This window comes from Mustela nivalis (genome assembly GCF_964662115.1).
Source record: "Mustela nivalis genome assembly, chromosome: 18".
Lineage (NCBI taxonomy): Eukaryota > Metazoa > Chordata > Mammalia > Carnivora > Mustelidae > Mustela > Mustela nivalis.
The window spans coordinates 56,977,660-56,991,422 of NC_139037.1; the positions used below are offsets into that span (position 1 = coordinate 56,977,660).

At 53.0% G+C, this 13,763-nt stretch overlaps 1 protein-coding gene across 4 annotated transcripts; it reads left to right on the top strand.

The window, feature by feature from the left end:
* Positions 1 to 5,262: 5,262 nt before the first annotated feature.
* On the top strand, positions 5,263 to 9,767 carry GNG8 (G protein subunit gamma 8). Of its 4 annotated transcripts, none has more exons than XM_082711313.1 (3): positions 5,263 to 5,300; positions 9,243 to 9,328; positions 9,572 to 9,767. In XM_082711313.1, exons 1-3 carry the CDS (start codon positions 5,288 to 5,290, stop codon positions 9,698 to 9,700), a joined length of 228 nt encoding a protein of 75 aa, XP_082567439.1. In that variant the 5' UTR covers positions 5,263 to 5,287; the 3' UTR covers positions 9,701 to 9,767. The 4 variants fall into 4 exon arrangements, with proteins under 4 accessions (XP_082567439.1, XP_082567441.1, XP_082567438.1 ...); XM_082711315.1 differs by lacking the exon at positions 5,263 to 5,300 and adding an exon at positions 5,795 to 5,867; XM_082711312.1 differs by lacking the exon at positions 5,263 to 5,300 and adding an exon at positions 7,646 to 8,109.
* Positions 9,768 to 13,763: the final 3,996 nt, after the last annotated feature.

Here is a 13,763-nt window from a genome sequence, read left to right on the forward strand (position 1 = left end):
TTTGGGCATAAACATGGTTTCATAAAAATATGGGTAAAGGGACAACCCCAAATCCCTTCTTTCAGAAGTTATCATAATTAGTGTGTTGCATATTCTTGCATGTTTTCCTTTATGCATTTGCAAATATATATGAATCTAAGTAACTATACAAATGCATAACTATTATATACATATACATATTTATATATATGTGTGTGTATATATATATATATATACACACACACACATATATAAATTGAGCTATATATTTGCCTTGTGTATCACTGTTATTTTGGTGGTGTTGAGTCATCTGTGTCCGGAGATTTTTTTTTTTTAAAGATTTTATTTATTTCTTTGACAATCAGAGGTCACAAGCAGGCAGAGAGGCAGGCAGAGAGAGAGAGGAGGAAGCAGGCTCCCCATGGAGCAGAGATCCGATGTGGGGCTCGATCCCAGGACCCTGGGATCATGACCTGAGCTGAAGGCAGAGGCTTTAACCCACTGAGCCACCCAGGCACCCCATGTGTCCAGAGATTTCTTTATGGGAAGGATTTCAGTTAAGAGTTGGATTTTTGTAGGCATGTCTTGGTGGCTTAGTTGATTAAGTGTCCGACTCTTGATTTCAGTTCAGGTCATAATCTCAGTGTTGTGAGATTGAGCCCCTTGTTGGGCTCCACACTGGGCATGGAGTCTGCTTAAGATTCCCCCTCCCCCTCTTCTCCTCTCCCCACTCACTGCTCCTGTTCCATCTCTCCCTCTTTAAAAAAAAAAAAAAATTGGTTGGGGCGCTTGGGTGGCTCAGTGGGTTAAAGCCTCTGCCTTCGGCTCAGGTCATGATCTCAGGGTCCTGGGATTGAGCCCCACATCGGGCTCTCTTCTTGGCAGGGAGCCTGCTTCCTCCTCTCTCCGCCTGCCTGTCTGCCTACTTATGATCTCTGTTTGTCAAATAAATAAATAAAATCTTTAAAAAAAAATTGGATTTCTTTGATGGTTACAGGACTATTTAGCTTTTCTATTTCTTCCTGTGTCAGTTTTACTAAGTTGTATTCTTCTAGGAATTTGTCCATTCATCTAAATTTAGATGACATATTTTCTGTTACTGTGTTATTATTTTTAAAAAATATTTTATTTATTTATTAGAGAGAGAGACAGAGATAGCAAGAGAGAGCAAGAGCTGAGAGGAGAGGGAGAAGCAGGCTTCCCGCTGAGTAGGGAGCCAGACATGGGGCTCCATCCCAGAACCCCGGGATCATGACTGGAGGTGAAGACAGACACTTAACTGACTAAGACACCCAGCTGTCCCTAAAGATTTCATTTTTAAGTAATCTCTACCCCTAGTGTGGTGCCTGAACTCACAGCCCTGAATCAAGAGTCGAGTGCTCTATCAATGATGCCAGGTCCCCCATCACTGTATTATCAATGGCTGCTTTAGCATCCACTGTGGGATTGTCCGCTCTCCCAGTTCTTTTGCTGTTGGGGACTTTGCAGCAGTAATGTCCTTGTACCTACCTCTGTGCCTATATGTGTGTATTTCCAGAGGCTCCACTCTAAGAAATAGAATTGCTTGGTCATTATAATATATTCATTTAAAAACTTTTAATCGACACTGCCACACTTCCTTCCACTAAGCGTGCCCTCAGCTGACATTTCCAAAGGCAATTTCTGAGATGCCCATTTTTCCATCAGTTCACCAGACATTTTTGCCAGTCTTATGGGGGAAAACTCTGTTCTCTTTTAACTACCACGTCTCTCTCCCCATTGCCATGAGGCAACACATTTGTATCTCTTTTAGGCCACTTTTAATTCTATTGCCTGTTCACACCCTTTGCCCATATTTCTATTGGATAAGTTCAGTAATCACACAGATTTCATGGGTGCATAAGGAGAAGTTTGGAGAGGGGCCTTTACTACTGCCGCACAGCAAGAAAGAGGGAGCTAAGGTTGGGATCCAACCTCCACCCAACTCCGCAGTCTGAAGAACGGTACTTACTCTGTCTTGACCTTTGTGTTTACATGGGTGGGTCCATCTCTCTGTAGCTTTGAACCCTGAAAGAGCAGAGACCAGACCTACTCTGCTCACCTGCATGTCCTGTGCCCACGGAGGTGGTGAGGAATAAGAAGCAAGGAAAAAAAAAAAAAAAAAAAAAAAAAGGTCCTTCCTGTGGAATTTCCATTCTAGAAGGTGGGTGGGTAGTGTGTGTGTATGGATAAGCACGTATTTCTTTTGGAATACCAACAGATAAAAGTCAGTTTTGAAAGTCTGCCAGGAAAAGCCATTGCTTGTCAGGCCTTTGGGAATATTTGCCCCATCTCCATTCCATCAAAGAGGCAGCTACACTCAGGGGATGGGACTTGTCAAAGGCTACACAGGCTACTTGGTGGCCAAAATGGTTGAAGTATATATGGGTGGCCATCCTTTTTTAAGATTTTAGTGCTTGCTCATTAAAAATAATAAAACAGTAACAGCGGGATACCTGTCTGGCTCAGTTGGTAAACACATGACTCAATCTCGGGGTGGTGAGTTCAAGTCCTACATCAGGCATGGAGCCTATTTTTTTTTTTTTAAGGATTTTATTTATTTGACAGAGAGATCACAAGCAGGCAGAGAGGCAGACAGAGAGAGAGGGGGAAGCAGGCTCCCCACTGAGCAGAGAGCCCAATGCGGGGCTCAATTCCAGGACCCCGAGATCATGACCTGAGCTGAAGGCAGCGGCCTAACCCACTGAGCCACCCAGGCGCCCCTGGAGCCTATTTTTAAAAACAAAACAAAACAAAATAACAGTTAACAATAAATTGAGCATTTACTGCATGCCAGACTCTTCTTGGTGACTCACTTAATCCTCAGAACCTTGAGAGTTTATTAGATATATAGATACTATTATGCCCATTTTACAGGTGGAGAAACTGAGGCACAGAGATGTTAAATAACTTGCCTCAAGTAAGTTAATAAGTAGCAAAGCCAGATTTAAGTTCAGGCTGCCTAAGAGTCTATGTTCTTAAGCACTGGCCTATATAGCCTGTTTGCTATATGGATTATTTCTATTTTTTTTTTTTATATGGATTATTTCTAGAAGGGTGCAAAAGGAACTGCTTACCAGGTTGGGAGCTAGGGAAGGGGCAAGGCCATTGACTTAATAAGTAAATAAATTGTATAATTTGTTAAAGGTGATAGGGACTATGGGGAAAAAACTGAGCTGAGATATGAGGGATTTGGGTGGGATGGGGGAGCGGAGTGATCAGGGATGGTCTAATTGAGAAGATGGCATTTGAACAGAGATCTGAACGAGGTGGGGGAGGGAGGCTTGTGAATGTCTTGGGGGGACGAACAGCAGTGGTGAGAGGAGCCAGGGTGGTGGGCAGAAAATGGTAGGGCTCACCACATTGCATGGGGTGTCATGGGCCTTGGTGACAATTTTGATTTTCACTCTGAAGGAGGTGGGCCACATGGGAGAATTCTTAGCACAAGAGGGACTTGGGTTTTTCCCAGTGGGAGGGGGGAGGGAGGGAGTGAAAGGATTAACAGCTCTACTGAGATATAATTCACCTACCATAAAATTCACCCATATAAGTGTAGCGTTCAGCGGCGTTTCATATTTTCACACAGTTGTGAATATTTCCATCCGATTAAGAAATTTTGCACCCTTAGCTGTCATTGTCCACTATCCCCCCACCTCTGGAAACCACTCATCGGATTCTCTCTCTGTCCCTTTATATTGGCCTATTCTGGACATTTCATATCAATGGAATTAGGCAATACATGGCCTTTTGGGACCAACCTCTTTGATTTAGCACGATGTTCTCAAAGTTCAGCCCATGGCAGCATGTGTCAGTACTTTGTTTCTTTTTACTGCCAAATGCTATCCCACAGTCTGGACAGACCACATTTCGTTTTTCCACTCATCCGTTGATATTTGGGTCATTTCCACTTGGGGGCTATTATGAATCATGGTGCCATGAACGTTCATGTACAAATCTTTGTGTGGATGTATGTTTTCGGGGTTTTTTAAAGGTTGGTTCCTAGGAGTGGAATTGCTGGGTCATATGGGGACCTTAACCTTTTGAAGAACTGGCAGACTGTTCTTCTGCTGAATGAATGCAGAACAACTGCTACAGTGGCCGCAGCATTTTACTTCCCACCACCAGTGTGTGACGCTTCCAATTTTGCCACCTCCTTGCGAACATTTGCTATTATCTGGGGACTTCATCTCCACAGGATCCCTCTGGCTGGTCTGTGGGGACCAGGATGAGAGAAGCCAGTGAGGAATGGTGGCTGGACCAGAGTGTGGAGAGCAGAGGAGGTGAGAAGGGACTGTGCATTGGGGACAGACGGAAGCTGGCATTAATGGCATTTGTCACGAGATCAGTGGTGTGAGAGAGGGAGGGAAGTTAAAAGTTACTATCAGATGGTTGGGACTGCAGTAGGAAGAGGGTTTGGCAGGTGGAATCTGGAGCTTTACCCACCAGAATCTGCCATACCCACCAGACATCCAGCTGGAAATAGACAATAGGCGATGGGGTATTTGACCTTAGAGTTACTGTTGGCATTCACTGCACACTTCTTGAATAATTAAAGCTAAAACTGGGGGCACCTGGGTGGCTCAGTGGGTTAAGACCTCTGCCTTTAGCTCCGGTCATGGTCTCAGGGTCCTGGGATGGAGCCCCGCATCCGGCTCTCTGCTCAGCGGGGAGCCTGCTTCCTCCTCTCTCTCTCTCTCTCTCTCTCTCTCTCTCTGCCTGCCTCTCTACCTACTTGTGATCTCTGTCTGTCAAATAAATAAAATCTTAAAAAAAAAAAAAAAAAAAAAGCTAGAACTGAAGCCAAATCCAGGGTCTCGGTTTCCTCCTCCAAAAAATGGGCACAATACATGGACTCCTAGGCTGTCACGAGGCTGGGGCCATTCCTTTGCAGCACAAGACAGCATTGCACACCTGGAAACTAAAGTTATGCGGGTGGAAAGAAGGCTGAGGTTTGCAGCTCCGGCGAGAAATGGAGGTTATGAACGATTCGAGCAGCGTCGGTCAGTCCGTCTCCCCAGCCCCCTCCCAGCGTCTGGCTGCCGTCAGAGACCGGGAAAGGAGACTGGGTCGTCACCCTGTCTTCCCCCACTCTAAGCTGGGTTTCCTCCTTGGGGGCGGCCCGGGCCAAAACTGCTGATGGAAACCAGCTGCGGGAGGCGCAGAGGCTCGGCGCAAGCCCAGGCCCCTCCCCGGCGCCGGCAGACCCCGTTAAGGGGGAGGACGAGTGCGCCCTAGCTCCCCTCCCCCTTCTGCAGCCGAGCCCGGGGCCCTGGCACGTCCGGCGCGCCTGATGCTTTCCAGATGTGAGCCCGGTTCCCCTCCCCCACCTAGGCCCGTTGCTACTTCGGGGTTGGGGGCGGGGGAGTCAGGGTCTGATACCCTCATATCAAATCGCTGCCAGGCACCTGGGCCGGCGTCCCCTTCCAGCCGGTCTCGCTTCCCCATGCAGTCGGTAAAAACCGAATTTGGATGGGCTGACTGCGTGGAGACCCCCCCTTTCCCCCAACACCCGCCGCTCGGGACACGCCTCCGCCAGCCCACGCCCTTAATGGTCAGCCCCGGGACGCGCCTCTTCCGAACCCAGCCCCAACCACGCCCACCAGAGCGCCCGGGCCACGCCCCTGGGGCGCGCCCTGCAGGCCCCGCCTCCGCCACCCGCCCCTGTGGGCCGCGGGGTGTGCGAGTTCGTTCGTCTGTTCGCTTCTATGTTTCTAGGTGTCTGCGTTTCTCGGTCCCTGTCTCTGACTCTCTATATTACTTTTCTTTTTAAAAGACTTTATTTATTTGACAGAGAGAGAGAGCACAAGTCGGCAGAGCGGCACGCGGAGGGAGAGGGAGAAGCAGCCTCCCCGCTGAACAGGGAGCTCGAGGTGGGACTAGATCCCAAGGACTCTGGGATCATGATCCCAGTGGAAGGCAGCTGCTTAATAACTGAGCCACGCAGGCGCCCCCGACTCTCTCCATGTCTCTCTGTGTGTCTCTCCTATACCTTGCATGTCTCTGTCTCTGCCTCCTCTGCCAGTCTCTGGTGCACCTACTCCCTAGGTCTCCATCTCTCCAAATTTCTGTCTCTGCCTCTCTTTCTGCCACACTGCTTCTCTCGGCAACTCCCTACCCCCTCTCTTTGAACTTCTCTGTCCCAGTCCATCTTCAGTTATCTCCCTCTGGCCTCCAGCCCCCGCCACCGTTCTGTGTCCTGGTCTTCCTCCGGGGTCTGCAGCTTGCTCTCCCAACTTCCACCTCCGCCTACGGCTTCGGCGTTGGCGGGCCACGGGCTCCCCCGTGTGGCTATCAGGGAGCAGTCGCGAGAAACCCGAGGGCTGAGTGTGGATGCCCGCAGGCATGTGCCTGAAGCTGGAGAGACACCGTGGGTGCCCCTGGATGACACCGGGGAATGGTGTGTGACGCCAAGAGACTGTGTGAGTGTGTACTACCGTGAGCTTGTGCATGACGCCAGAGGCTGGTGTGTGGCTGTGTGACCTTGGGAGGTTTTGCTACTACCAGCCAAAGGGTATGACTGTGAAACCATGTGTTACACTGGGAGATTGTGCCCGATGGTGTCTGTGAAATGGGAAAGATGACGCGCAAGTGACTGCGTGGGACCCCTGGATGTTGGGTGTGCCTGAGACACTATTCTGGGGACCGGTTGAGACATTAAGAGATTACGTGAGAGCGAGAGATTGTGTGGCACAGTGTGCAACATGGGGAGGACACGAGTGCTGTGTGTGTCACACAGCAGATGATGTGTGACAGAGAGTGAGACCGGATGAGTGGGACACACTCAGAGGTGGTGTGAGAAGGTGGTGTGACAGGCCCCAGGGGAGTGGGGGTGACAGAGGGACCATGTGAGTATGACAGTATATGTCAGCCACACTGACGGACTGTGAGAAACTGTATGACTCTGTGTGGCACAGATCGTGTGGGATAGTGAAAGACTGTCACAGTGTTGTGACAGCGTATGAGGGCGTGTGTCACTGTGTGGGGCCCTTGGAGATGAGAAGATGAGCGAGATCTTGTGCCTGTAAATGTGTGCGCCACACGAGACTGCAGGGTGAGGGTGGGGACGGCTGTGTTTGGTGTGAACTGCGCAAGGCTTAGCAGGAGCTTGTGTGTGTGACAGTGTGTGGAGGGGACACTCTGTGAGGGACTGTGTGAGACTGTGTGTGACACCAGCAGATTGTGCAAGAGCAAGCATGACTGTATGTGTGTGTGTGGGTCACTGGACGTGTGACTGTGTCTCACCATGTAACACCACAGAATGTTGTGGTTTTGTGACAGTGCTCCCAAAGATGTCATGTGAGTAATTCCACGTCACCGTGTGAGACCCTGGTAAAAAGTGTGGCGGAAGTTGCTGTCAGGTGTGAGACCCAAGTTTCAGCTGCCTGTGAATGTGTGTGATGGACGTCTCGAGAGACTGCGCGTGACACTGGGTGAAATTCTGTTTGCACACGGGACAGTCTAAGATAGGATATCTGTGCGTGTGCGAGGTGGCATGGACGCTTTGCGGCAGTTTGAGGGGTTCAGTGGCTATGGCACCATAGGGCCCTGTGTGTGGAGGGTGTGGGTTGGTTGTGAGACAGGTAGTGTGCATCTCTGTGTGAGGGGCTGGGGTGCGGTGACACAGGTGGCAGGTGTGACAGGGTGGGAAAGCACATGTGATGGAGTGACAGGCTGTGCGGGACTCACAGGAGATGTTTTTGCGATGTGGGATATGGACAGGGTGTGGGACACACTGGGAGAGATTGTCTTTTCCTGAGAGGGAGTGTGTGTGCCCGTGTGAGTGTGTTCCAGAGGGACAGAGACCGAGGCAGAGGCAGAGACTGAGACGGGCGATTGGGAGAGAGAAAGGGGGAGAGCAAGAGACACCCAGAAGGAGCAATAGAGACACAGAAACAGAAAGACAAAGAAGGAGACAAACAGAGGGGACCCAGAGAGACAGACCTGAGGCGGCCAGGGCGCTGAGGACGGCGGCAGTGGCAGCAGGAGGAGGCGGGCCCTCAGGGGCTAAGCCCCGGGGGAGGGGGTGGGGCGGGACTGGGGATGGGGGGGACCCAGACGCTTTCTCCCAGCCACCGCCACCTGCCCGCCATCCTAGCCCGGAAGCAGCAACAGGTAGGAGGCTCGGATCTCCACTGCACAGCTAATTCCTCTGCCCGATTGCAGCCTTGGTCTGTCTGCCTGGGAATGAACGAATGAGTGAGCGAATGAATGACTTTCTACTTCTGCGTCTCCAACGGTCTGTCTCTCCCCCAGCCCTTCCAGTCCCTCCCTCTCTCTGTTCCTCTGTCCTTCTCTCCTCTGTCCCTTTATCCCCGCTGTGCCTCACTCTGTCCCTCCATTTGTCCATCTCTCTCTCCTTTCCCACCCCCTTACTCCATCCCTCCAAGACCCTCCACCTCCCCTTCTCTGTCCCCACTCTGTCCCTTTGTCCCCTTGGATCAACCTGTCCCTTTCTTTACCGCCCTATCTGTCCTCCCCTCCCTCTACTCCTTCCGTGGCTCCATCCCTTCATCTCCACCCCCCAACCCAGTCTATTTCTTCTGGGCCTCAATCTATCCCTCTATCACTTAGTCGTCTCTCTCTCCGACCCTCCATTTGTCCCTCCATCCTCTCTGCCCCTCTCTCATTCGTGCTTGGGTTACTCCCCCCCCCCAGCCCCCTCTCTGGCTGCTAATGAGCAGAGGAGCCTTTGAGGTGGCCAGGGCTGGGGTGGGGATGCTCCCCAAGGGGGCCGGAGGGGGCAGCTGCTGCCAAGGCCCTAATGAGGCCCCCTCTGCGCCTTTCCCGCCGCGATCTTAATTCCATGTTCTCCCCGGAGCCACCGCTAATTGGCCTGGGGAGGGCCCCCTCCTGGCTCCTGCTCTATCCGCCAGGGGGCTGAGGACACCTGGATCCCGATCCAGCACCTGTGGCCCTGTTCTCCCGTCCCTCCCTCCACCTGCCTCTAGGTACCCCATCCTATGTACCCCTCCACCATCTTCCCATGCCCCTCTCCTCCCTGTTCCTCTGTCCCTCCTTTGGCCTTCCTCTTGGCCCCCCATCTGTACGTCTCCTCATTCCTCTTTCTCTGTTTTCCTGTCCCTCCCTCCATCTCTGGGCACCCCATTTGTACGCTCTTCCATCCACAAGCCTGTCGCCGGGTCCCAGTATCACTGCCATCCTTACCTGGGGACTCAGACTTGCCCCAGTCTAACCCTCTCGGCCCCCCACTCCCGCCCTGCTTTTAAACTCTTCCCCGCCCTCAGCCATGTCCAACAACATGGCCAAGATCGCGGAGGCCCGCAAGACGGTGGAACAGCTGAAGCTGGAGGTGAACATCGACCGCATGAAGGTGCGGGGTGGAGGTGGGGAGGAAGGCGTGGGCTCCGGGGCTGGGGTTTGGACCCGGCGCCGCTAGGGTAGGGCCGGTGGGAAGATTCCCTGCAGAACTGGGCTGGACCCGGGGGGCGGGACTCAGGTAGGGGGCGTGGTCACGAAGGGGGCGGAGCCGGGCCCGGGGATGGGTTGGGGCGTGCCCGGGCAAGAGGCGGGGCCTTGGGAGGCTGACGGACGGATCTCACGCGGGCGCCCCCAGGTGTCGCAGGCGGCGGCCGAACTCCTCGCCTTCTGCGAGACGCACGCCAAGGACGACCCGCTGGTGACGCCGGTACCCGCCGCGGAGAACCCCTTCCGCGACAAGCGCCTGTTCTGCGTTCTGCTCTGAGTCTTCCTGACCGCTTACCCGCCCCTGCCAAACTATGGATCCAATAAACGTGGTGACTGTGGTGGGACCCGTGCTTTGGGGGAATGTGAGGCACGCCCAGAACTTGGGACCGTCATGGAGGAACCTGCGTCCCTTCTCATCTCTTCTGAGTGTGTGTGGAATGTGTTGGGGGGAGAGGATTCGCGGGGTGTGTGTGGGCGCGAGGCTTGCACGGGAGGAAATGCGCTCTCTGGGCTCTGACCTCCACAGAGCACTCCACGATCCTGAATTTATTTAATCATTTCCATAGCCCCAGAAGGCAGCTGGCTGCTTGTATAGTACCCATTTTGCAGATGAGGAAACTGAGCCAAAGGAGGTCCCTTATTCCAAGTCACAGAGCTAGGAAGTAATGAATGGGGTGAGGACCATGGCCTCCAGCGCTGAATCTCCGAACCCCTGAGCTGGCCTCTCTCCTCTCTTGGGCTGTAGATTTTTAGGAGTCCCTGTGCCCGTCACCCCTTTCTCACCTCCCTGAATGACCAACCCCTGCCGCAGGCTTCTTACCTCTGTCCTTAGCACTGATCTCTGTTTGTTGTTCATTCATTTCTGTGGTAGCTGCTGTGCGACCAGTCTCGTTGGGTGAAGCTAGGAACCTGGTTGTGACTGAGACATCCCTGGCCTTGCCCTCTTGGGACTCAGAAACCCTTGGGAGGGAGACAGACCTATTCCCAGATAATGGTGACCCTGAGCGGGCAGGGCTGGAGTGGGGGAGCTCAGAGGGTATACTTAACTCAGCTTAGGAATCAGGGAGGACTTCCTGGAGGAGGGGACACCTGAGCTGAGACAGGGTGATAATAAAACTTGGGAACCAGGAGTGGCGCCTGGGTGGCTCAGTTGGTTAAGGTCTGCCTTCAGCTCAGGTCATGATCCCAGGATCCTGGGATCAAGCCCCACATCGGGCTCCCTGCTCAGTGGGAAACCTGCTTCTCCCTCTTCTGCTTCCCCTGCTTGTGCTGTCTCTCTTTCTCTCTCTCTCTGTCAAATAAATAAATAAATAAATAATCTTTAAAAAAATCTTACAACCTGGGGACCAGGAGGAGAGAGAAACGTGGCTAGAGGGGGAGGAGACAAATTAATATGTACTATTCTTTCCAGTTATTTCTTTGTCCTGAGGACATAGGGAGGACTGTGACAGCTTTGGTTCCTGCCCTGTGTTTCTCAGTTCACACATGGGTGGCCCACAGGACATTTCCAGCCTGCAGTTCTATTTATCTCATCTTTTATTTATTCATTTATTTTTGGTTCTTTACTTTTGGCCTACATAATGTTTAAAAAATGTTCTTGACTTAGTGACCCAATGGAAAAATAGTAGTCCTTTGCTTAAAAGTCCTTATTTCCAGCTTCTCCCAAAGTGGAAGTGTGGGTGATCTCAGACCCATATCCTTCCTCCTCAGGGTGACCAGAGACTGGGAGGTGGGACCTGGGCTTTTCAGCTCTCCAACGTCAACACCATGCCCCAACATCTCCTGCTTAAGAAGCCTCAGTGCTGGGTGTTATTTTTCATGGAGCCTAAGTCAGGGGCTTCTTAAAGTGGAATGTATCACATCCTGAATGTCTGCTGAAATGAGATGAAGGGGTGCCTGGGTGGCTCAGTCGATTGGGCGTCTGCCTTTGGCTCAGGTCATGATCCTGGGGTCTTGAGATCGAGTCCCACATGGGGCTCCCTGCTCAGCAGAAAGACTGCTTTTCTCTCCTCCTGCTTGTGCTCTCTCTCTCCCTCAAAGAAATACATTAAAAAATCTTAAAAGGAAATGAGATGTAGATTGGGTGAGCTGTGGGTTTGGTCAATTATTTTACCAGGTTGGCTAGAGGGCCATGGGGTTAGAGACCCCCTCCTGTCTCCTCATCCCCACTTCCTCTTTTCTTTGGAATAACACCTGTGTTCCCCAGCCTGGGGCTAATGGGGACCAGACCCCCGAGAATCTGGATGGAGCCGGCTCACTGGGCCGTGTGTGTTTCTGGTGAGTGCTCCATTATTCACATTGGATTAGGGTCCCCTGGGCCCCAACTCTGAGCTTCCTGTTGGGTTGAGGCAGGACCAGCTGTAATTACATCTTCCTCCTGCCTCTCACCCCTCTCAGCTGGCTCCAGGCCGACTTGCATCATGTCTGTGGGAGCCCCGGGGGACACTGGGGACAGAGAGAGCCAAGGATGAGCTGGGGGGCGGAGTGGAGCTGGGGAGTAGGGTTACTGGGAGGGAAGTTGCCAGAGAATTCTGGAATTTCTCAGACCCAGCATCCTTACATCCTAGAACCTGAGAAGCAGAGGAATCTAGAATTGCGGACCTCAGAGGGCTGGAATTCTGGAGTATTTCGACCCTGTGGGGCCAGAATCTTGTTCCTTTGTCCGGCTGGGATCCAGAGCTCTGCAACTTCAGGAATGTAAGGATTTCCTGAGCCTAGACTGTAGGGATTTAGATCCTTTTAGAGCTGACATCGTGGGGCTGTGTATTGTGGATCCTTCCTCCTTTACATTCCTGGTCTTGGGGAATGGAAATCAAAACAAGCAAGGGGGCTGGATGAAGGGAGGGCTGGCAGGATGGAGGTCTACCTGGAGGAGGTGTGGGAGGGAGGAGGGGGTGGTGGGGGCAGATGCTGGATGAGCCAGACAAGGCAGGTCCCGTGTGACCAGCATCCATGCATGCAAACCTGGGTAATCTTGTTAGTGGGTATGACTGTAGTACCAGCTTCTGGCTACCGCTGCTCTTTCCGGCCAGCCTCCCCTGTGAGGTCAGCTCTGGGGTCGGAGCCAGGCCAAGAGGCAGAGAGGGCACCACCTGAGGAAGTGCTTGCTGCTAGCAGTCCCTTCCCACTTCACCCCAAACCCTGAAGGGCGCTAGGCTGCCTCTCCCAGCAGCTGTCTGCCCTTTGCACTCCACATGCTCTGAGCTCTGCTGAGGGGGGTTAGGGGAGGGGTGGCCCCAAGTCACAACTATGGCCATCATTTATTGGAGTCCCATTTCTGAAGCCCCACCTCACTTAATTCTCAGATGATCCCCCAAAGGACTCTGTTTACCCCCATTTTATAGGCATGGAATCAGGCACAGGGAAGTGACAGCCCCTGGCCAGTTGGGGCTTGAGGTTGGAGTGGACCCTGATGGATGAGGGTTTAGGAGGGATTGGAGGTGTTGGAGGGGGTCCTGAAGGACAGAAGTGAGGGTATCTCAGAGGAGGGGCCCAGGCCAGGCAAAGGCAGGGTGGGGATGGCAAGAGTAGAGCCCCTTGAAGCAGGGACGAGAAGCAGAGGCTGGCAAGGGCCCATTTGGGGTGTAGGAGAGGGAGGTGGGCAGAGACAAATGGTTCCTGTCGGAAGGCGTTGGCACCTGGCAATGAGGGACAGGTTAGGAGGGTCACAGAGCAACTTCCTGCAGCAGTGGAAGGACACAGGTAGACAGGTCGGCTTGGCAGGTGTGAGCAGGAGATGGGATGTGCAGGAGCGCCTGCACCCCTTAGTGTGTGTGTGGGCGGGGAGGGGTACGAGGTGGGGGCCAACCTCTTCCCAGGGCAGGGTCAGAACACCAGGGAGTCAGGAGAAGGTCAGGCCCCGGGTGAGCAGGGTCTTAGCTCAGGGGCAGGTCCGGAGGGGGGCCTGGGCAGGCAGCTGGAGGCACTGGCCAGCAAGCAGGCGTGGGAGAGGCCCAGGGCTGCGGATGACTCAGTGGCGGATTTCTGAGCTCAGGCTCCTGCTCTGCCCTTCCTTGCCACTTGGGAACACGCGTCCATCAGAGGGTGCCCTCAGAGCCCCTCTGCACCCCCCACCCTCGGCACCCTGGAAGTGGGTGAGAGTTTGTCGAACGAATAGCAGCTGGTTTGAGGGCTTCCTGGAGGCAGGCAGGGGGGACTCGGTCCCTAATCTCTCACCACACCCCCAACAGGGGCAAGGCAGCCACGGCGACGAAGAACATCCAGGCTGAGCTGGGGAAGTTGTTGTCCAGAGTCTCATAACACAGCAAGTGACTGGTGAGGGGCAGGAGGGACGCTTCCAAAGCTGCTCTCTTCCCCCTGTGCCAGGCAGTCCCTCCATG